The 23986-nt window shown below is 35.3% G+C and overlaps 1 protein-coding gene across 15 annotated transcripts in view; it reads left to right on the top strand.

The window, feature by feature from the left end:
* The window catches only part of ATE1 (arginyltransferase 1), a 202829-nt gene that overhangs the window by 70930 nt on the left and 107913 nt on the right, over positions 1-23986 (top strand). For all 15 annotated transcript variants that reach the window (XR_011970556.1, XM_072624567.1, XM_072624546.1 and 12 more), the window contains one exon: positions 15391-15572. Coding sequence is in view for 14 of the 15 variants with exons in the window: in XM_072624567.1 (XP_072480668.1) it covers positions 15391-15572 (182 nt within the window). In the remaining variant the exon portion in view is untranslated. The remainder of the gene's footprint in view (positions 1-15390; positions 15573-23986) is intronic.

Below are 23986 nucleotides of genomic sequence, written 5' to 3'. Positions count from 1 at the left end.
GGCTGTCATTTTTGGTACTGAAAACATTTTTTTATTATGCCTACCCTCACTTCTCAGTTCTCCCTAACCAATTTATCTCCTTGGCCACTATAACACAGGTGAGCCATTTATCTGTTCATAAACCTGGTATCATGAGATAATTGATTTTAGAATAAGATATACAAAGATTTCTGTTGTTAGAATGTTGTACTATCTACATATATATGCATATACCTACATACACATGTGTGTGTGTGTCTGTGTGTGTATACATAAATTTTTGTTCTTGTTTAGTCTTTTTTCGGACCAGACCAACTCTTTGTGACCCTTTGGCTTTTTCTTAGGAAAGATATTGGAGTGGTTTGCTCTTTCCTTTTCCAGCTCATTTTGCAGATGAGGAAACCAAGGCACACACATATGTACACACATACTCACTGTGCCACCTAGCTGCCACGTGTGTTTATGTATAAATTTAATAATACATTTATATAATTTATAATAAACTTATATTTAAATAATATATTTAATAAAAAAAATGATCATTTAATGATCCCAGAATTACATGTATATGTATATATTATGTGTTCCTACATGTGCAACAGTGTATTTACATAGAAATATGTATGCATACACACATATGTGCAGTTGTATAATTATTAAATGATTTTTAAAATTTGATAGTTTGAGAGTACATTTGAGTCTTTGTTTTAAAAATTAGTTCAAGTTTTTATTCAGTTTCATTAAAATAAACTGAAATGGTTATTTTAAAATAAAGTTGATTTTTACAAATTGCATAAAGAGACCTCTTCCAGCATCTTCCATTAGTAGCAGTGTCATAGGATGTTTGATCTTAAATCTGAGTAGGGTGCTAAGTTGTGAGTATTGTTAAAGGGAGAAGAAACACATATGATTTATTTTCCATTAAAACTGCATTGGAATTTTTTGGTGTCTCTCTCCTTGAAACCTCCATTAAATCTCTTCAAATAGTATCATTTCAGATATGGCCTTGAGGCTAGGAATGCACCTTAGTTTTTGTTCTTTTTACTTTTAACGTTTACTCTTGAAGCACAAATGAGGTGTATGAGACAGGTGGGTCAAAAGGCAGGCATACTTTACCATGCACATTATCATAGTTTGGCATTCGGCCAGGTTTTAAACTGTTTTTGTTGATGTTATTTGTATATATTATTTCATTGATCAGTTGTAGAATTTATAGCATCTCCACTTGACTATGTCAGTATTCTACAATTAGCTACATTTTTCTTGTAGGACAGGAATCAGAATATGCTTGCTTTTTTATTTGGTTGAGGTTAGGGGAAGTTGTTTATTCATAAATGAGAGTGATGCAAAAAACAAAAGTCACTGAAATATTAAAGATTTTAAAAAAGATTTTTAAAAAGAAAAATAATTGACTGAATGGGTATTAATAAGGTTTATACATAGCCAGTAGATAGAGTCAGGAAGGAAAAGTCAAGAGTTTTGAGGCAGCTGGGCCCAGAAGTTTCATGACTATGACCACTGATCATAAGATATGTTGTGTTTTTACCCAGACCCTGAGGAGTTTCTCCTCCTAGTTTGATTTTTTTTTTTTTGATTAAAGGGGCCATCTCTTGAGCAGCTACTTAAAGAAGCCTATTCATTGAATGAGTGTATCTCACTCAAAGTCTTGTGATAAGACCTAAGCCTGAAAGGGCCAGGTTCTCACATTGCATCCTGGGCCATCTCCATTCATCCTGATGAATATCATGCCAACATATCAAGATTATCATGATATATGTATCATACTACTGACCTTTCAGATAACTGCAATTCCAAAATTAATTCCTGCTTCTGCTTTTATTGTTGGTGCCAAGAACTATAGTTCAGTAGCTTTTCTTATAACTCTGTAATTTACATAATATTTGTGCAAAAAAAAAAAAATCACGCTCTTGTTGTCCTCCATTGCATAGGCTTTCCTGGATATCCCTTAGTTTGAGCTAACCTTTTACAGATTTCTTTAGATGCATTAAAAAATCCATCTGATTGACTGGACTTAATTGTTAAGAGTTGATGAGTGATGATGAGGAAAGAAAAACTGAAGCTGACCTATTGGCTCAGGTTCTGAGACAAACAGTAGATTAAAAAGCTAAAAGGAAATTCAGAAAGCCGAAGATAATGAATTAAAGAGTGATATGAATAAGATGGCCTTGGTTAGATCAATAGCCTTGATAATCAATTTACTGTGTGAGTACAGTTTGACCTAATTAATGTGAACTTGAAATCTTAAACATATTTAAGATGTGATCTATGCTCTCAAGGTGTTTATAGTCAGTAGGGAAAGAAAGATATGTACACATATAAATATAGTATAGGGTGGAATATATCTTTTGGGAGAGTTACAAGCAAAATGCTATGAGGGTTTAGTGGCAGAAATTTCATTTGGGAGGAATCAAGCACATTTTTAAGGAGTTGAATTAGAGTAGACCATTAAAAGATAGACAGGATTTAAGTTGGTATAGGAAGATAGTGGTGGAAGAGTATTCTAGATAGGGTGAAAAATAAGCAGTAGCTAAGAAAAACAATGTAAGTCATATTTGAGAAATATTAAATATATTCATGTTCAGGGTGTCATCTTATATAGAAAAAAGTGATGATACGTAAGATTATTGGGATCAGATTATAGACATCTTTGAAGACTTTGCTAAGGAATTTAGACTTTATTCTATAGGAATTGAAAAGCCATTTTGTCTTTGTATCCTTATTACTGCACATATAGTAGGTGTTTAATAAATGTTTGTTTGATTGATGAAGGCTTTGGAACAAGAAAGGAGCAGGCATATATCTATGATTTACAAAAATTACTCCAGCAATAGGAGGGATTGGTGTGGAGAAACTGGAGCCATTCAGACCAACTGGGAAGAAGTTACAGTAGTCTAATCTAGAAGTGGGCAGATAGGTAGCTCAGTGGATAGTGTGCCAGCCCTGGCATCAGAAAGATTTCTTTTCCTGAGTTCAGATCCAGCCTCAGATATTTACTAGTTATGTGGGCAAGTCACTTAACCATGTTTTCCTCAGCTTTCTCATCTGTAAAATAAGCTGGAGAAGGAAATGACAAACTACTCCAGTATCTTTGCTAAGAAAAGTTCAGAGGAGGGATGGAGCCAAGATGGTGGAGTAAAAGCAGGGACTTCCCTGAGCTCTCCCACACACCTCTTACACTAACTGTAAAAAATGACTGAACAAATTCTAGAGCAGCAGAACCCACAAAAAGACAGAGTGAAACCAATTTCCAGTTCAAGACAACCTGGAAGGTGGATAGGAAAGGTCTGTTGCACCAGTCTGAGAGAAGAGAATAGTCCAGTATCTGCCATACTGGCATAGACAGGGCCCTAGCAAACCTGAAACAGGCCCCAGGGGACTGAATCACTGGCAGCTATAGTAGTTTCCAAACTTCTCAACCCACAAATGCCAAAGATGACTTAGAAAGTCCATAGGAAAGGTCTGTCGGATCTGGGTGAGAGAGGAGTGTGATATAGTTCCAGCCTTAGGGCGGCTGCAATGATTGAGGTGGCAGCTGCTTCCAGAGCTCTCAGCCCACAGACAGTGGGCAGATCAAGCAGCTGATTAGAAGGAGATTTCAGGGATCTCTTTCCTGGTGCTGAGGCAGGATTCTTTTGTTTTGCCCATGCTTTGATCTGGGTAGCAGTCTTGGGGCGAGGAGGAGTTCTGGCATGGCAGAGCTTGTGGTGGTGGTGGAGAGGGAATCTTCCTCACAGTTCCAGGGCAGAAAAGAGTGCTTGTGATCGACATTCATGGACCAGAGCATAGACCAGAAGGAGGAGTAAACACCTGTCCTTTGACCATATACAACCTTGGAAGAACTGAAAATTTACAGTTCCCTATCATTATCTCTGAAAACAGCTGCACAAAACTCCTGAAGCTTGGGATAGAACACTGTCCACACTGGAAGCAGAGTCCTACCTTAACAAAGAGCTAAAGAATCAAGTAATTGGCTGGGAAAATGAGCAAATAGCAAGGAAAAAAAATCAGACTATAGAAACTTACTTTGATGACAAGGAAGATCAAAACATTTAAGCAGAAGAAGACAACGAAGTCAAAGTTCCTGTATCCAAAGTCTCCAAGAAAAATAAAAATTGGTCTCAGACCATGGAAGAGCTCAAAAGGGCTTTTGAAAATCAAATAAGAGAAGTAGAAGAACAATTGGGAAGAAAAATGAGTGATGCAAGAAAATCATGAAAAACGAGTCTACAGTTTGCTAAAGGAGACCCCAGAAATGCCGAAGAAAATAACACCTTAAAAAATAGACTAACCCAGATGGCAAAAGAGATCCAAAAAGCCAATGAGAAGAAGAATGCCCTAAAAAGCAGAATTGGCCAAATAGAAAATGAGGTCCAAAAGCTCACTGAAGAAAATAATTCCTTCAAAATTAGAGTGGAGCAAATGGAAGGTGATGACTGTATGAGAAGTCAAGAAACAATAAAACAAAACTAAAAGAATGGCAAAAACAGCAGACAATGTGAAATATCTCACTGGAAAAACAACTGACCTGGAAAACATTGAGGAGAGATCATTTTAAAATTATTGGACTGCCTGAAAGCCATGATCAAAAAAAGAGCCTAGACATCATCTTTCAAGAAATCATCAAGGAAAACTGCCCTGATATTTTAAAATCAGAGGGTAAAATAGAAATTGAAAGAATCCACCACTCACCTCCTGAAAGAGATCCCAAAAAGAAAATTCCTAAGAATATTGTAGCCAAATTCCAGAGCTCCCAGGCCAAGGAGAAAATATTGCAGGCAGCCAGAAAGAAACAATTCAAGTATTGTGGAAACATAGTCAAGATAACACGAGATTTGGCGGCTTCTATACTAAGAAATAGAGGGGTTTGGAATATGATATTCCAGAGGTCAAAGGAGATAGGATTAAAACCAGGAATCACCTACCCAGCAAAACTGAGTATAATACTTCAGGGGAAAAAATGGTCATTCAGTGAAATATAGAGAACTGTTCAAGAATCCTTGATGAAAAGACCAGTGCTGAATAGAAAAATTTGACTTTCAAATACAAGAATCTGAAGAAGCATGAAAAGGTAAACAGGAAAGTTAAATTACAAAGGACTTATTAAAGTCGAACTATTTACATTCCTACATGTGAAAGATGATATTTGTAACTCATGAGACCTTTTTCAGTATCAGGGTAGTTGGAGGGAATATATATCTATACCTGTATATATCTATACGTATGTACACACGTACACAAAGGACACAGAATGAGTTGAATATGAATGGATATCTAAAAAATAAAATTAAAGGGTGAGAAAGAGGAATGTATTAGAAGAATGGGAAAGGTAGGATGGGATAAATCTCACATGAAAAAGGAAAAAGAGTCTTTGTGACTCTAAGCCCATCACTCCACAGTGCCACCTTGCTGCCCCTTCATTCATCCAATCATTTGTTCATTCTTTTATTTACTTACTTATTATGTGCCTTCTATGTGCCAAGCACCATGCTAAGCACTGGGGATACAAAAAAAACCCCAAAAACCCACAAACCACGGCAAAAGACAGCCTTTGCCCTCAAGGATCCTAAAATCTAATGGAGGACACAAAATGCAAGCAAATATATACAAAACAAGCTATATACAGGATAAATAGGAAAGACTTAATAGAGGAAAGGCACTGGAATTAAAATGGGTTGGGGAAAGCTTCCTATACAAGATGAGATTTTAGTTAGGACTTAAAGGACGGCAGGGAGGTCAGTAATCAGCGCAAAGGAAGGAGAGCATTCCAGGTATAGAACACAGCCAGAGAAAATGCCCAGAGCTGAAAGATGGAGGGTCTTGTTTCTGGATCAGCCAGGAGGCCATTTTCACTGTAATTAGGAGTACATGGTCGGGGAGTAAGGTGTAAGAAGATTGGAAGGATAGGACTCAGCTAGATTATGAGGCTTTGAATTCCAAGACTTGACACAGGCTGACCCACCAGCAGGCAGATAAAATAATACAGGTACAAGGTGATGAGGGCAGGCACCAGAGTGGTAGCAGTGTCAGAGGAGAGAAGGGAATGTATTTGAGAAATGTTGCAAAGGTGAAATCAGTGGGGCTTGAGAACCGATTGGCTGTGGGGGAGGAGGGGTGTGGTGGTGAGAGATAATGGGGAGTCTTCTATGAATCCTAGGTTGTGAATCTGAGAGACTGGGAGGATTGTGTTGCTGTGTACACTGATGGAGAGAGTGGTATTCAGGGAGAAAGATAATGAGTACTGTTAATGGACATAATGCATTTAAGATATCTACTGGATATCTGTTTTCTGATTTCTGAAAGGCAGTTGGAGTTGTGAGGATTGGAGGCATTCAGCAAGATTGGGGCAGGATAGGTAGATTTGGGAATCATCAGCATAGAGATGATAATTAAATCCAAGGGAGTTGATGAGATTACCAAATGAAGTAGTATAGGGGGACTATTTATAGAGGGATGAGAGAAAGGGGTCCAGGACAAAACCTTGAGGAACACTTAGGGTTAGAGAGCATGATTTGAAGGAGGATCCAACAAAAGAGATGGAGACAAGAAAGGAGGAGTCAGGCAAGAGGAAAACTAGGAGAGGGATCAACAGTTTTAAAGGCTGCAGAGAAGTCAAGGAGAATGAGAATTTAGAAGAGGCCGTTGGATTTGGTAACTAAGTGATCATTAGTAATTTTGGAGAGAACAGTTTCAGTGGATTGATGAGGTCTGAGGACAGACTATAAAGGGTTAAGAAGAGAGTGAGGGGAAAGTGAAGGCATCTGTTGATAGCATTTTCAAGGAGTTTAGGCACCGAGGACAGAAGAGAAATAGGGTGATAGGAAGGATAGGAGGATCAGTTGAGGGCTTTTTCAGGATAGGTGAGCTCCATATTTTTTAGGCCTTAGAGAATGAGCCAATAGAGAAAGAGAAATTAAAAATATGTGAGCGATAAGGTGATAGGGGGGCAGTCTGTTGGAGGAGATGGGATGTAATGGAATTAATTGAACAGGCGGAAGGGTTAGCCTTGGTAAAGAATAAGGTCACTTCATCATATGAGACAGAGGTGACAGGAGAGAGCAACAGGAGCCTCCTAAGTGATAAGATATGAGGAAGAGGGAGTTCGCTTCCAGTAACTGCCGCAATTTTTTCCATAAAATATGAAATGCAGTTTTCAGCTGAGAGAGTTTGGGGAGGGGGAGCTATGGGAGTTTTGAGGAAGGATGAAAAGGCTTGGAAAAGCCAGAGCAGAACGTGGGAAAGAGTGAGGGCCCAGTTGAAGTTATGTAACTTAAATTTTAGTGGACCCAGTCGGAACAGCTACTTAATTTTCTCCATCTTTGTTCAGCAGCTTATGTGTAGGAGTGAAGGTGATGATGGTGGCAGTGATATAAGGTTAAAGCTTGGGTGGGTATAATTTGTGATATGATAAGGGGACTAGGAATTTAGAAGAGGAGGATAGTGTATTGGTTTACCAAGGAGTCCAGATAATAAGAGGATAGAGTTACTAGTGCAGGAGAGATGGCCTGGGAGAGAATTCAAGGTTCAAGGGTTTGGAGGTCACAGTTACGGATGTCCATAGTAATGGACAAAGAGTAAAGTTATGTAAGGGAAGGCAGAGGGAAAGGTGAAAAGTCAAAAGAATATGTTTGGAAAGGAGAATTACAGAATTTTTGAACATAGAGGTAGGTGATGTGTTTGTGGATGATGGCAAAATCAAGGATGTGACCATTTTTGTTTGTGGCTGATGTTGGATGAAGGAGTAAGCTCATGGGAGGTGGTGAGTACATTGAGTAACTGAATGTTTTAGGGTATTTAAGGGAGAATCAGTATGTGTGTTGAAGTCCCTTAGTATGAGGGCAGGAGTTGAGAAAGAGACTTGGAAGCCAGGTTTTCCCATCCCTATCACATCCACTCACTGTCCCTCAGGTCACCTTGTTGTTGGCAGCAGGCAGCCCTTGACTGTAGCTCCTGGACAGTGACCTGTGAGTAAGAAGATTTTGACTTCTTTTTCATTTTGGGGGTGAGCAGGGCCTGCAATATTCATTGCAGATCTTATTACGTTCATTTCCCCTCTAATCGACTTCTGAACTTCTCTGTTGAGCTCTCCATTGTCTTTCTGATCGCCCAGATTGTTTTCAGCGTAACCTCCTTGTCAGTTTGGAATCCTTATTCTGCCATACCACATACATCCTGAGTTGCCAGGTCTTGTCATTTCCACCTCCAAACCATCTCTCTCATCTCTCCCCTTCTCTCTACTCACAAAGTAGGCCCTCATCACCTCTCACTCAGATGTTATAATAATCTCCATTTTGGTTTCCCTGTCTCAAGTATTTGCTCACTCTAATCTATCCTTAACATAACTGTCACTTATTTTCCTAAAGTGCAGTTTTGACCGTATCATCCTAGTCCTCGTTAACTGCATTGGTTCCCTCTTGGCTCTAGGATCAACAGTAATCTCCCCTGTTTGTAATTTAATGCTCTTAACTGCCTTGCCCATTTCTAGCTTTCCAGTTTTCTTACAAGTTACTCCCTTTCATGTAATCTGTTAGTAGGCCAGCCATCTTGGTCTATTTTCTATTTTTTTTTAAACATATAACAGTGTACACTATCTGTCTTTTCATTGCCTGTCCCCCATGCTTGGAATGCATTTTTTCTTTACCTCTGACTCTTGGCATCCTTGGTTTTCTTCAAAACTCTACTGAAGAACCACCTTCTAATAAATCCTTTCTGTATCCCTTTAGCTTCTTGTGCTTCCCTTCCCAAAACAACCTTGTATTAATTTTGTATGTATTCTGTATATATTAATATATGTTCATGTTGACTCTTTGGTTAGAATGTAAATTCCTTGCGATCAAGGACTCTTGTACTTTTGTCAGTATCCCTGGTGCTTAGTAGTGTTTGGCATGTAGAAAATTGTTGATTTTATTTTTTATGAAAAGATTAGTTATGAGCCTATAAAAGGAGTTAAATAGAAGAAAAGTAAAATGATGCTTAAAATATGCAACCTTGATTTTTTTTCCAAGTAGATTAAGTTCTGTAAGTCTTAAAATGTTATTGGTATTACTATCATATGTCTAGCTTGATAGGTGGATCCAGCAGATATTGGTTAAGTACAACTTTGGTAGCTCATTATGTACAATGTCTATTTTGAGGTAATTTCAATTTATTCCCTGATAACATTTGTAATCAACAGGTGTGTGAGTAATGTATTGCAATATATGGGTTGGTAAGAAATTGTTACTATTCTGGGCCTTTAAGAGGTGACTGAATAGTTTTAGATTTATTCCAAGGAATCTATAATCTATTTGTAATTTACACAAGTTTTATGATTCTTCATTGTACTGTTATCTCCCTGTGTCCTCATATCATACTTTCAAATTTTCTTGCTTTTTTATTGTAGACTAATTTGAAATATTGCTAATAAGTAAAATAACATTTAAAAATGTTTCATGATACTGTTTTTTAAAAAAAATCATTGGCACCAGTGATTCTTTCCCCTTTCCTTCCCCTCCTCCCCAAAGAAATAAGCATAGTTAAGTAAAACAAATGTACATTTAGCCATATCTGAAAATAAATGTCTCATTCAGTGCCTCTAATTCACCACACTTCCTAGAAGCGGCAATCATCCTTCCCGATCTGAGGTCATAGTTGCTCACTGTATTCATCAGAGTTCTGAAGTCTTTCAGTGCTATTTGCTTTATTGTAGATGTTATGTAAATTAGCCTTTGAGTTGTTGTGACTTGATTGTGGGGCAATTCATATAGGTCTTCTTTGGATTATAAGAAATTACACTTAAGGAAGAATTCTACTTCAGGTCAATGGATGGACTTTGATTTAACAAACCTGAATTTAATGACAGCTTTTATGGTATATCTTCAGGGATGACACATATTCATGCCTTCTGGAATGTATCAGTTGCATATGTATGTTATTTTAGTAGAGATTATTTCCATTCTCTGTTCTAGTTTGCCCTGATCCCTATGAGTCTATTATATTTGTTCTTTTAACCTGAAAAAAATGAATAAAATATTTGACAGTAACTAAATAATGTTGAGGCTAAGCCTTATAATGCCTTACTGGATACAGTACATCTCCAGGATATGGGGATCAGTTAGTCAAGAAGCATTTATTACATGGCTGCTCTATGCCAAGCCCTGTGCTAAACCCTGGGGAATAGGAAAAAAAAAGTCAAAAGACAATCCATACTTTCAAACAACTCACAGTTTAATGGGGGAAGACAACATACAAACAATTGTATAGAACAAGCTGTGTACTGGATAAATTTGAGATATTCAACTGAGAGAAGTCACTCACATTAAAGGAATATTGGGAAAAACTTCTTGTAAAAGGTGGGATTTTAGCTGGTACTTGAAGGAAGCCGGGGAGCTGGAAGGTAGAGATTAGGAGGGAGAGAATTCCATGCATGAGGATATAACCAGTAAAAATATCTGGATTTGGGAGATGGAGTGTTTTGTTTGAGGAATAAATTGGTCAGTGTTATTGAATTACAGAGTAAGGTATAATAATACTGTACAAGTTGAAAGAGGCCAGATTATGAAGTCCTTTAATAGAGCATTTCATATTTGATCTCAGGGGTGATAGGGAGCCATTGGAGTTTACTGAATAGGGGAGGTGATGTGGTCAGACTATCAGACCTGGGCTTTTGGAAGATCAGTTCACAGCTTGAGTGGAGGGTGAATTGGAGTGTGGAGAGATAAGCCAAAAAGCTATTAAATAGTTCAGGTGTTAATTAATAACAGCCTGCATAGTGGGGTATCACATATTTCAACTTATGCATTATGTCAGAGTACGGAGTATACTGGAGATATTACAAAGGTAAAATCAGTAGTACTTGTCAAAAGATTAGATATGGGGAGCGGGGGCAGTGAAAAGTCAAGGATGAACCTGAGTTTTTGAGCCTTGGTGACGAGGAGGATGGTAGTGCCCCTAATAGGGAAGTGTTAGGAAGGGTTTGAGGGGAGACAGATGATGAATTCAGCTTTGGAAATGTTGAGTTTAAGATATCTGTGGGATATGCAGTTTGAGATATCTAATAGGAAGTTGGAATTATGAGTCTAGGAGTAAGGAGAGAAATTAGGACTGATTTAGTTAAGGTCAGAAGCCAAACTGTAGAGAGTTCCAAGCTGTAGGAGTAAGGAACAGAAAGAGGAAAGAAATGAAGACTCCTATTGTAGATGGCCTTCTCAAGGAGTTTATCATAAAAGTGAGGAGAGATATAGGATGATAGGTAGCAGAAATGGATGAAGGATCATGATGATTTTTTTGAGGATAGAGGAGACATGGGCTGCATCAGAGTAGACAGTAGACAGATTGAAGAATAGGAAAAGAGTGGGGATAATAGAGGGAGCTGTCTGCTGGAGAAAATGGAATGAAATGGGATTTGTGCATATAGGGGTGTTAGTCTTGGCAAAGATAAAGTCCATGTTCATGTGAGACAGGAGTGAAGGAGCAGTTAGTAGGGGAAGGTATCTGAGTGTGATGTGAGAGGAGGAGGAGGGTAAAGGAGGAAGTTTTTAGCAAATAACCTCATTTTTTTTTTCCAGTGAAAAATGAGTCAGTGTTCTTACCTAAAAGATTGGGATGAAGGGATGTTATGGGTAATTCGAAGAAGGCAAGATTTGGAGAAGCCATTGTGATGGGATAGTAGATAATTTAGGGAATTATAAATGAATTGCCTTGCCACAGTGACGGTCCAATTAAGATTACTTAGTGTAAGTTTGTACTGGACCCAGTCATTAGATAATTAGTAAAGTCAGTAGCTTTTATAAAATGGACTATAATAAAAAAAAATTAATTCCACAAGGGAGATTACACTTAGTTAATTTTATTAACTTAATTATTGTAAACACTTTTGCACAGTATTCAGTGATAAATGATTGAATTTATGAAAAATAACTTTTACAAAAAGAAATATGATATAATCAGCTTAGAGACTAGTTGAAAGAAGACTTCCCTATTAGTTAAGCATAGTGTATACTTTGTGTTAGAATCCTAGAGAGGGTTCCAGTTTTTCTCTGTCAAGAAAATAGGAACATAAGAACAAGAACCCCGTGTTCCAGTCAGTCTAATGTCCTTAATTCTTTCCAGCATATGCTTAGTTATGTTCCTGTTTTAAAACTTATGCTTTTTATAGCCTTTAAAAGTTTTTCCTTCATTTTTTGCTTCCATGTCCTTCATGATGCTATTGATAACTATCTCAGCCTACAGTGATCATTTCTTTCTCTGAATTAGTATAACCTCACATAGGCTAACACATATTTGGCTAAAACAGGGGTACCCTATTATAAAATATTTGATAAATAGCCATGCAGCCTCTGCTTACAACCTCCAATGATGAACGCAGTACGTCTTGAAGCAATTAATTTCACTTTTAGGTATTATAAATGTCAGGAAGATTTTCTTGCATATCAAACTTCAGTTTACCTTTCTACAGCTTCCATTTTGTTCATTTGGAAGCAGATGGCTGTTTTCTGAGAGATTCATCCTACAATATTGCTGAATCTTTTCTAATTAGATTTTATGCACATACAACTCCTCAATTGCTATTCTCTTGCTGATATTCCAACAGTCTCTAATTGGGGGGTGGTAGGGATAGGGAAGGGAAAGTAATTTTATCACATTCTGGGATTTTAGTGATGACAAAATTGGACTGGCCCGGGAGTTAGACTACATGGAGAGAAGGCTGGCCAATTATAGCAAGAAATAATAAAGTACCTCATGTCCCAGCAGACAAAAGGTCAGGCCTCTGATTTGAAATTGGCTTCAGTTAAGCATTTATGAAGCACCTTCTTCATCTGAGACATTATAGTGTGGGCACTAGAGATACTAATAACATGAATGAAAAGGAGAAACTAATCATGCCTTCATGGAGTATGTATTTTACTCAGAATACAACATATTAACAGGTGAGCAAATAAATACAAGATGATTTGAGAAAGAAAGCAAAGAAGGAAACAAGCATTTATTAAGCTCCTGCTTTATGCCAGGGACAGGGCAAATATGATTTCATTTGATCTTCAACTATAGGAAGTAGTCATTCATTAAAATATTTATTAAGTATATGCCAGGCCCTGTGCTAGGTGCTGCAATACGTAAAAAGGTAAGAGTCATCCATTGCTCTCAAGATCTTACAGTCTGTTGGAATAGACAACATGCAAACAACTATGTACAAACTATACAGAGGACAAATTGTAAGTAATCAAGAGAGGAAAGGCATTAAAATTAAGAAGGATTAGGAAAGGCTTCCTTTTGAAGGTAGAATTTTAGCTGTTGGGGAAGCCAGGAAGGAGAGATAATATTTGCTATTATTATCCACATTTTACAGTTAAGGAAACTAAGAAAATGACTTGCCCAGGGTCAAATAGTTGATAAATGTCTGAGTCAGGAATTGACTTCAAGTCTTCTGATTCCAGACTCAGTACTCTACCACTGTACTACCTAGCTACCTCTCGGAAACGGCACTTACTACAAAAGGGGACTGAATCTTGAAGAGAGAAGTCTTTAAAGCAGGTTTCAGGAATCCAGAATAGATGTGCAGGGATCAGAGAAATAACTGAGTCACCAGCTATTAAAATGGATTATACATAGCCAGATGCTTTCAGGGTGGCAGCAGCAAAGGGACTCTTCCTATATGTTTCTTGTACTTGTCTTTTTCTTCTACCCCTCAGAATCAAATAGAATTGGCTTCACAATGTGTACAGGATTGAACCCACAAGGAGAGATATGTGTGTGCGTGTGCATGTGAGCAGAAAATCGGAGCAGGGCAGTTTCTACCACAGTATAATTTAAGGTTACAGAGTAAATGTTAAAGGGGCTACATCTTTTGCTTTTCAAAAATCAATTGGTAACAAAAAAGTATTTTCCTTTTTGTTTTTGAATGCGGTCCTTCAGATTTTTTTTTATTTTTTATTTTTTTTTTGTTGGTCCTTCAGATTTAAACTCTGCTATAAACTCCAGTTTAAAGGGTGAATGTTGTTTCTGATGCCCATTGGGCAAAATTAGAAAACCTCTAGCCTTGAGTCAGTGTTATTTTGGTTGCTAAAACTGAAGCCTTTGGAATGGATGATACTTTTCTAGGTAGAGCTTCCACAGGTTCTAGTATCAAGTGAAGATCTACTAACAGAGGTTAGTTACTAAGAAAAGTTTATCAACACATAAAAGTTCAGTAGATAATAATAAAAAGCACTTTAAAGAGTATATCATCATTAAAGTAATGTTAACAGTTATTAGTTATTATTTTTCTGATTCTGACCTTGTAACTTATTTTTCCCTCACTCTCTTCCCTTCTCCTTTTTTCTTTCGTTTATGTGAAAAATGTTTTGTAATTGTATTTTTAGAGTCCCTGGGTTTTTCTTGGCTGGTAAACATTGAAGTATTTTATGTTGTCTGCAGCTATTTTAAATAGAATTTCTCTTTTTATCTCTTCCTCCTAGGTTTTGTTGGTAATATATAGAAATGCTAATAATTTATGTGAGCTTATTTTATGTCTTGTAACTTTGCTAAAGTTATTGTTTCAGTTTTTTAGTTGATTCTCTAGGGTTCTCTAAGTATACCATCATATCATTTGCAAAGAGTGATCATTTTCTTTCTTCATTCCTTATTCATATTCCTTCAATGTCTTTTTCTTGTGCTATTGCTAAAGCTAGCATTTCTAATACAATATTGAATAATAGTGCTGATAACAGATAGTTATGCTTCACCCTTAATGTTATTGGGAAGGCTTTTAATTTATTTCTATTGCAGATAGTGCTTATATAGATAACTTACTTATTTTAAGGAAGGCTTCAACAGTTACTTTGGTTAAATGGCTTGCCCAGGGCTAAAAGCTTTTCCTGCATCTATTGATATGACCCATAGCTTATTGGCTCCCCAGCCTCCCTTTATTTGTGTTATTTTCTTCTGCTTCTTCCTACCCTTTCTCCCCTTTGTATAATTTTTTCTATCTTAGTTTCTCTTTCTCCTCTGCCCTAATTGACCTTCACATGGAACCAAAGAACTATAATTTAATATTTATTAGAATTATAATTTAAAATGTAATATTCTCTATTCATAATTTAAAAAAAACTTTAACTTAGTATTTGAAAAAATAAACATATAAAATAAAGTTCTGAACTTAATTTTAAAAAATGTGAGTTAAATATTGTATCCATATAGGGAATTATGACAATAGTCCTTGATAGAGGTGGGAAAAAAAAGTAAAGAGCCTGGAACATAAAATATAAATGGAATAAGTATCATAGGTCAGGGGCAAAAACTGGAAATCACATTATCCTGAGTAAAATAAAGAACTGTGGTGGACCAATTATTGTGTAATCATTCTGTCTTTTCATAATGTTAATATAAAGACAAAACTTTCCAATTGTATTCATATGATGCTCTGCTTTTCCTTAGGCAGAGACTCCTCCTAATGGACCTGACTGTGGTTATGGATCTTTTCATCAACAGTATTGGCTGGATGGGAAAATAATTGCTGTGGGTGTCATAGATGTCCTTCCATACTGTGTGTCATCTGTATATTTGTACTATGACCCTGATTACTCATTTCTGTCTTTGGGGGTCTACTCTGCACTACGGTAAGACATCTTGTATTTTTGCTTTGTCCTTGTAGAACAGTAGCTGCTCCTTTATTTCTTAGTTTATTTCTCATTCTAACTTAGTCTTAATCCGCTGTGGTAAGAGTTCATTTACAAGCTATGATATTTTGTTGGCTTAATGGTATTTGGATGTATCATCTTTAGAATGGATACCCTACTTGCTAAGAGAGATTTTTTTTGATGTTTCTACATTTTTTGTTTCTGCATGTTAATATTTCTCCATTGTATATTTTGATGTTTCTACAAGTTTCTACAGTTTCTACTTTTGCATGACCTACTTGACCAGAGACACTTTATCATTTTGTTTGTCTTTGTTATTGATTTTATCTTTGTAATTTTTATGATTCTTATTATTAAAAATAAAACTTTAATTGTATTTAAATTCATTGTAACTATGATTTCAGTTAGCTAAACTCAGTACTGTAATTTTTTGGAGTGGTTATCTAGTAATAACAGCTATATTGAAGAAGAATGAGAAGTCTCTGATCTTTGACTTAATTTGTTCTTTTTGTAGTAATCCTTACCAAATAAGAAGTGATGTCCTCATTTGTCTATAGCTACAGACTTGCCTTAAAAATGCTACCTGCAACATCCCAAAATACCAAAAGTTGGGGATGTTATCTCAGAAATCTTTGCGTTCCCCTTTATTGTGCCTTTTGTTTTTCCTACATGATTCTTTGTTGAGGGAGGTTTCTGTTTTTGTTTTTGTTTTTATATTTCTCTTGTTTTCTGCTAGATATGTATATCTATCTCTCTGCCTTTCTCTTCATCTTCTCACTATGTCACTTTCTTTTTCTTTGTCATCATTGTTTTCTCCCTTGTTTTTTTGTTTCCCCTAGCGTCATTCTCCCTTAGATCATAACATAAAACTGAAAATTTTTTTACTTGTTGCATATGTTGAAGAATCCTAAGTTACTAAGTATAACGATAAATTAAAACATATTGAAACAGAATTGCTGAATGGAGTTAATGTGGCTCCTGCTTGTTTTTTTCTTTGAATCCAATGGCCCTCAGTAAAAAAAGAGATACTCATCTGTGGTCTAAGACTAGCTGTAAGAGGTGTCTTCTGTATTGTGTAACCAAAACACAGTATTTTCTTTTAAGATGTCCAACAAGTTTATTTCCCGTTGTTATTAATATTTTACTTTTGTAAAATTTAATAAAGCATTCTCTTGACTGTGATGTTCAGTTCTTTTTAAGTATCTTTCATAATCTCTTTATAGAACACAAATATTTTATATACTTTTGTATTCTCAATTTTAAATAATGTTTTATTTTTCCTAATTGCTTGTAAAAATAATTTTAACATTTTTTTTAAATTTTGAGTTCCAAATAGTCTCCTTCCCTTTTTTCCCTTCCCTTTCTCTGGACAGTAAGCAATTTGATATGTTATACATGTGCAGTCATGAAAAGCATGTTTCATATTAATAATGTTGTAAAAGAAAATATAGACCACCTCCCCCCAGAAAAAAACTGACAAGAAAAATAAAGTGAAAAATAGTGTACTTTGATGGGCATTCAAATGCATTCAGTTCTTTCTCAAGAGATGGATAGCATTCTTCATCATGAGTCCTTTGGATCATTATATTGCTGAGAATAGCTGAGTCATTCATAATTGATCATCGTATTAATATTGCTGTTACTATATACAGTGTTACTTTGGTTCTACTCATTTCACTTTGTATCAGTTCACATAAGTCTTTCTAGGTTTTTCTGAAACCATCCTGCTTCTCATTTCTTATAGGACAGTTGTATTTCGTCACTATCATATACCACACCTTGTTCAGCCATTACCCAGTTGATGGGCATCCCCTCAATTTCCACTTTTTTGCCAACACAAAAAGAGCTGCTATGAATATTTTGTACAATTAGGCCTTTCTCCTTTTTTGAAAAACTCTTTGGCATACAGACCTAGTAGTGGCTGTTGCTAGGTCAAAGCATACATAATTTTATATACCTTTGAGCTGTCTCTAGGACTTGATAAAGTTCTTAAGAGATTTAAGTATCATCTTCCTGTGTAGGAATGTAACATTTTAACCTTATCAAATCCTTTGTTTTGTCTTTCCTGTTTACCTTTTTATGCTACTTTTGAGTCTTGTGTTTGAAAATCTAATTAATTGTTCAGCTTTGGACTTTTCATCCAGAGTGCTCTTATTTTGTTAAATATCCATTTCCACTCCTGAGTTAAAATACCTACTCAGTTTTGCTAGATAGTTGATTCTTTTTTTAAATTAATTTGTTTTCAGTTTTCAACAATCCTTTCCATATGTTTTTAATTTTCTCCCTCTCCTTTCCTCCTCTCTCCCAAAGATGGCATGCAATCTTATTAAATACATTTTCACATTAGTCATGTTGCATAGAAGAATTAAAAAGAAGGGGAGAAACTATGAGAAAAACCAAAACATAACAAAAGAGAAAATAATCTTACTTCATTCTGTGTTCTGATTCTATAGTTGTTTCTGTGGATGTGGATGGAATTTTGCATCAAGAGTCCTTTGGAAATGTTTTAGGTCCTTTCATTGCTGTGAAGGGCTAAGTCTATCAGAAACAGTCCTTGCGCACTGTGGCTGTTACTGTGTATAATGTTCTCCTGGTTCAGCTCATTTCATTCAGCATCAGTTCTTGTAAGTCTTTCCAGGTTTTCCTGAAGTCCTGCTGTTTGTTGTTTCTTATAGCACAGTAATATTCCATTACATTTATATACCATAATTTATTCACCCATTCCTCAATTGATGGTCATTCCCTCAATTTCCATTTCTTAACCACCACAAAAAGAGCTGCTATAAATATTTTTGTACACTTGGGTTCTTTTACCATTTTTATGATCTCTTTGTGATACAACCTCAGAAGTGGTATTGCTGGGTCAAAGGGTATGGACATTTTTATAGTCCTTTGGGCATAGTTCTAAATTGCTCTTCAGAATGCTTGGATCAGCTCACAGCTCCACCAACAATGAATTAGTGTTCCAACTTTTCCACATCTACTCCATCATTTATCATTTTCCTGTTTTGTCATGTCAGCCATTCTGATAGGTGGAATGTGGTACCTTAGAGTTGTTTTGATTTGCATTTCTCTAATCAATAATAATTTAGAGCATTTTTTCATATGATTCTGGATAGCTTTTACTTCTTCCTCTAAAAACTTCCTGTTCATATCCTTTGGCTATTTGTCAGTTGGGGAATGACTTGTATTCTTGTGAATTTGATTCAGTTCTCTATATATTTAGAAATGAGGCCTTTATCACAGACTGTAGTTATAAAAACCCTTTCTCAGTTTTTTGCTTCCCTCCTAATCTTGGTTGCATTAGCTTTGTTTGTGCAGAAACTTTTCAATTTAATGTAATCAAAATTAACTGTTTTGTATTTCATAATGTTGTCTATCTCTTATTTGGTCATAAATTTTCCCATTCTCCATAAATCTGACAAATAAACTATCCCTTGCTCCCCTAATTTGTTTATAGTATCAGCTTTTATACCTAGATTGTGTACACATTTGGACTTTATTTTTGTGTACTGTCAGGCATTGGTCTATACCCATTTTCTGCCACACTATTATCCTGTTTTCCCAGCAGTTTTTGTCAGACAGTGAGTTCTTATCCCAGAGTTTGGGGTCCTTGGGTTTATCAAACAGTAGCCTTTTATAATCATTGTCTACTGTGTCTTGTGTACCTAACCTATTCCACTCCGCTATTTCTTAGCCAGTACCAAGTGGTTTTGATGATTGCTGCTTTATAATACAGTATGAGATCTGGTATGTCTAGGCCACCTTCTGTAGCATTTCTTTTCGTTAATTCCCTTGATATTCTGGACCTTTTTTTTGTTGTTGTTCTTCCTGATGAATTTTGATATTATTTTTTCAAGCTCTAGAAAATAATTTTCTGATAGTTTGATTGGTATGGCACTGAATAATTTAGGTAGAATTGAAATTTTTATTTTTTTAGCTTGGACTACCCATGAGCAACTGATGTTTTTCCAGTTACTTGGATATGACTTTATTTGTGCAAATAGTATTTTATAATTGTGTTCATATAGTCCCTGAGTTTGTTTTGGCAGGTAGACTCCTAAATATTTCATAGTGTGTATCATAACTTTAAATGGAATTTCTTATTCTGTCTCTTGCTATTTGGCTTTGTTAGTGATATTTAGAAATGTGATGATTTATGTGGATTTATTTTGTATCCTGCAACTTTGCCAAAGTTATTTATTGTTTCAAGTAGTTTTTTACTTGATTCTCTAAGTCTATCATCATATTGTCTACAAAGAGTAATAACTTAGTTTCTTCTTTGCCTATGCTAATTTCTTCAATTTCTTTTTCTTCTATTATTGCTAAAGCTAACATTTCTAGTACTATATTGAATAACAGTAGTGATAATGAACATCCTTTTTTCACCCCCTGATCTTATTGGAAATGCATCTAGCTTATCCCCATTACATATAATGCTTGCTGATGGTTTTAGGTACATACTACTTATTATTTTAAGGACGATTCCATTTATTCCTATGCTCTCCAGTGTTTTCAGTAGGAATGGGTGTTGTATTTTGTCAAAAGCTTTTTCTACATCTATTGAGATAATCATATGGTTTCTGTTAGTCTTGTTGTTGATATGATCAATAATGCTGATAGTTTTCCTAATATTGAACTAGCCCTTTATTGAGGTATATGGTGTGAAGTGTTGGTCTATACCTAGTTTCTGCTATGCTGTTTTCTAGTTTTCCTATAGTTTTTTATCATATAATGAGTTCTTGCCCCAAAAGCTTGGATTTGGGGGTTTATCAAACACTAGATTACTATGATCATTTACTATAATGTATTGCGTACATTTCATGGCTATTACTTAGCCAGTACTAGATTGTTTTGATAATTAATACTTTTATGATACAGTTTAAGAACTGGTATGGCTAGGCTACCTTCCTTCACTTGTTTTTTTTATTAATTCCCTTGCTATTTTTTACCTTTTTTTCTTTTAAATGATTTTTGTTATTTTTCCTAATTCTCATATTTTGGTAGTTTGATTGGTATGGTATTGAATGAGTAGATTAATTTATGTAGAATTATCATTTTTTTTAATATTGGATTGGCCTACTCATGAGCAATTAACATTTTTCCAGTTGTTTAGATCTGACTTATTTGTGTGAAAAATGTTTTGTAATTGTGTTTTCATATCATTCCTTGGTTTGTCTTGACAGGCAGATTCTCAAATGTTTTACATTGTCTATACTCTTTTAAGTGGAATTTCTCTTATCTCTTGCTGCTGGACTTTGTTGGCATATAGTATACAGTTTATAGAAGTGCTGATTTATGTGGGTCTGTTTTGTATCTTGAAACTGCTAAAGTTATTAATTATTTCAATTAGTTTTTGGTTGATTTTCTCAGATTCTCTTATACCATCTTATCCTCTGCAAAGAGTGGTAGTTTTGTTTCCTCTTTTGCCTATTCTGATTCCTTCAATTTCTTTTTCTTCTCTTAATGCTGTAGCTAGCTTTTCTAGTAGAATATTGAATAATAGTGGTGACTGGTTATCCTCGTTTCACCCTTGATTTTATTGGAAAAGCTTCTAGCTTATCCATAATTAAAATTTAAATATATATTCAAATATCATTTTAAGGTAAGCTGCATTTATTCTTAAGCTCACTAATTTTTTTTAATAGAAATGGGTGTTGTTTTTTGTCACAGATTTTTTGCAGCATCTGCTGAGGTAATCATGTGATTTCTGTTGATTTTGTTATTGATATGATCAATTATGCTGATACTTTTCCTAATATTGAACCAGATCTGCATTTCTGGTATAAATCCCACCTGGTCATAATGTATAATCCTTGTGATATATTTGTATAATTGCCTTTCTAGTATTTTAATTTTATTTTTGTAGTTTTTTAAAGTTGTATGCCCATGATCTGCTCTTTCTCTATTTCATTGATGTAAGTATTTAGAGAGCACTGCTTTGGCTGCATCCTCTATTATTATCTCATTGTTGTCATTCTCTGTAATGAAATTATTGTTTCTGTGATTTGTTTTTTGATCTATTCATTCTTTAGATTTATATTATTTCCAGTTACTTTTTAATCTGTGTTTCTGTCTGTGGTCGTTCATTTAATGTAATTTTTACTGCATTATGACCTGAAATGGATGCATTTAATATTTCTGCTTCTCTGCATTTGGTAGTGAGGTTTTTAATGCTCTATTACCTAGTCAGTTTGTCTTTTTTTTGCAGGTACCATGCACTGCTGGAAAAAGATATATTATTTTCTATTCCCATCAGTTTTCTCCAGAGATTTGTTATATCTACTTTTCTAGAATTCTACCCTTAACTTCTTTATTTTATTTTTTGGTTAGATTTGCCTAGTTTAGAGAGGAGTAAGTTGAGATCCCTTACTTAGTATAGTGTTATTGTTTGTTTCCTCCTGTAATTTATTTAACTTCTTTAAAAATTTAGATACTATGCCATTTGGTGCATATATGTTTAGTGTTGAAATTACTTCATTGTCTGTAGTGCCTCTCAACAATATGTAGTTTCCTTCTCTATCTCTTTTAATTAGATATTCTTTTCTTTTTCTTTGTGTCAGATCATAACTTCTACCCTTGTTTTTTTTTAACTTCAGCTGACACATAATAGATTCTGCTCCAACCTCTTTCCTTTACTCTGTGTGTGTCCCTGTCCCTCAGTGTGTTTCTTATAAACAGCATATTGTAGAATTGTTTTATTCTATTCTGCTGTCTGCTTCTGTTTTATGAGAGTTCACATTCACATTTACAGTTATGCTAACTGTTTATTTCCTTCCATCCTATTTTTCCTTCGTTTATCTATCTTACCTTTCATCCTGTCCCTCATCACAGGTGTTTTACTCCTACAGACTGCTCTCTTTTCTGTCAGTACCCTTCCTCCACTTATCCCTGTACCTTTTTTACTTCCATATAGAATAAGATAGATTTCTATATCCAACAAAGTGTGTATGTAATTCCTTTTTTTGAGCCAGTTCTGATTTGGTTCAGACATTGCCTGCCACTTCCCCATATTCTTCTCCACTAAAATAGGTCTTTCACATTTCTTTTATGTGAGATAATTTATTGCATTCTATCTTTTCCTTCCTTTTTCTCCTAATATAATCTTCTTTCTCACTCCATAATTTTGTTTTATTGAATAACATCCTGTCATAGTCATCTCACACTCATACCTTCTATGTATGTTACTTCTGATTTCCCCTAATAGTGATAAAATTCTTAAGAGTTAGAAATATGTAGTCTTGTCATGTAGTAATAGAAACAGTTTACCCTTACTGAATCTCATATTTTTTCTCTTGTATCTTTTTTGCCTTTTCATGTTTCTCTTGAGTCTTGTATTTGACAATCAAATTTTTTGAGTTTTGGTCTTTTAATTAAGAATGCTTGATGGTCTTCTACTTCATTAAATGTTGATTTTCCTCCCCAGAGAATTATGCTCTGCTTTACTGGGTAGGTGATGCTTTGTTGTAATCTTTACTTCCTTGCCTTCTGTAATGCCGCATTCTAATCCCTCTGATCCTTTAAGGTGGAGTTGCTAAATCCTGTGTGATTCTGACTGTGGCTCCACTATATTTGAACTGTTTCTTGCTGACTGCTTGCAGTATTTTCTGTTTGAACTGGGAGCTCTGGAATTTGTCTGTAATATTTCCGGGAATTTTTTTTTTGGGATCTCTTTCAGGTGGTGAATGATGGATTCTTTAAATTTCTATTTTGCCCCCCCCTTTTTTTTTATCATGACTTTCATGTAGCCCAATGATTTAAGTTATATCTCCTGGATCTGTTTCTAGGTTACTTGTTTTTCCAATGATAAGTTTCATATTTTGTTCTATTTTTTTCTTCTTTTGTTTTTGTTTTATTGTTTCTTTATATCTCTGGGAGTTATTAGCTTCCACTTGCCCTTCTGATTTTTAAGGAGTCATTTTTTTCAGTGAGATTGTTTTCTTCCTTTTTTACTTAGCTATTTCAATTTTTCCCCCATTTTTTTGGTTTCTTTTACTACTATGTGGATTCTTTTCTCATGATTCTCTTGCATTGCTCTCATTTCTTTTCCCAATTTTTCTTTTGCTTTTCCAAGTTATTTTTTGTAATTCTTTTAAAACTCTTCCAGGAATTCTTTTTTGGGGCCTTAGACCATTTTTCATTTTACTTTGAGTCTTTGCATATAGCCTTTTTAACACTGTTCTCTTCTAAGTTTGTGCCTTGATCCTTCCTGTCACCATAATAATTTTTCTATAGTCAAGTTTTTGTTTTTTGCTCTTTTTTTTTCCTGCCTATGTTCTTACTTTGTACTTTGATGTAAGAGTTGGACTCTCCTCCTGCACTGTCCCAAGTTTCTTGTACCAAGGCTTGGAGCTTTGCTACTTGCTTTTATTGTGCCTCAGGACCTAGCTGCT

Source organism: Notamacropus eugenii, chromosome 1, assembly GCF_028372415.1.
Source record: "Notamacropus eugenii isolate mMacEug1 chromosome 1, mMacEug1.pri_v2, whole genome shotgun sequence".
Lineage (NCBI taxonomy): Eukaryota > Metazoa > Chordata > Mammalia > Diprotodontia > Macropodidae > Notamacropus > Notamacropus eugenii.
This window is presented reverse-complemented; position numbering and strand designations above follow the sequence as displayed.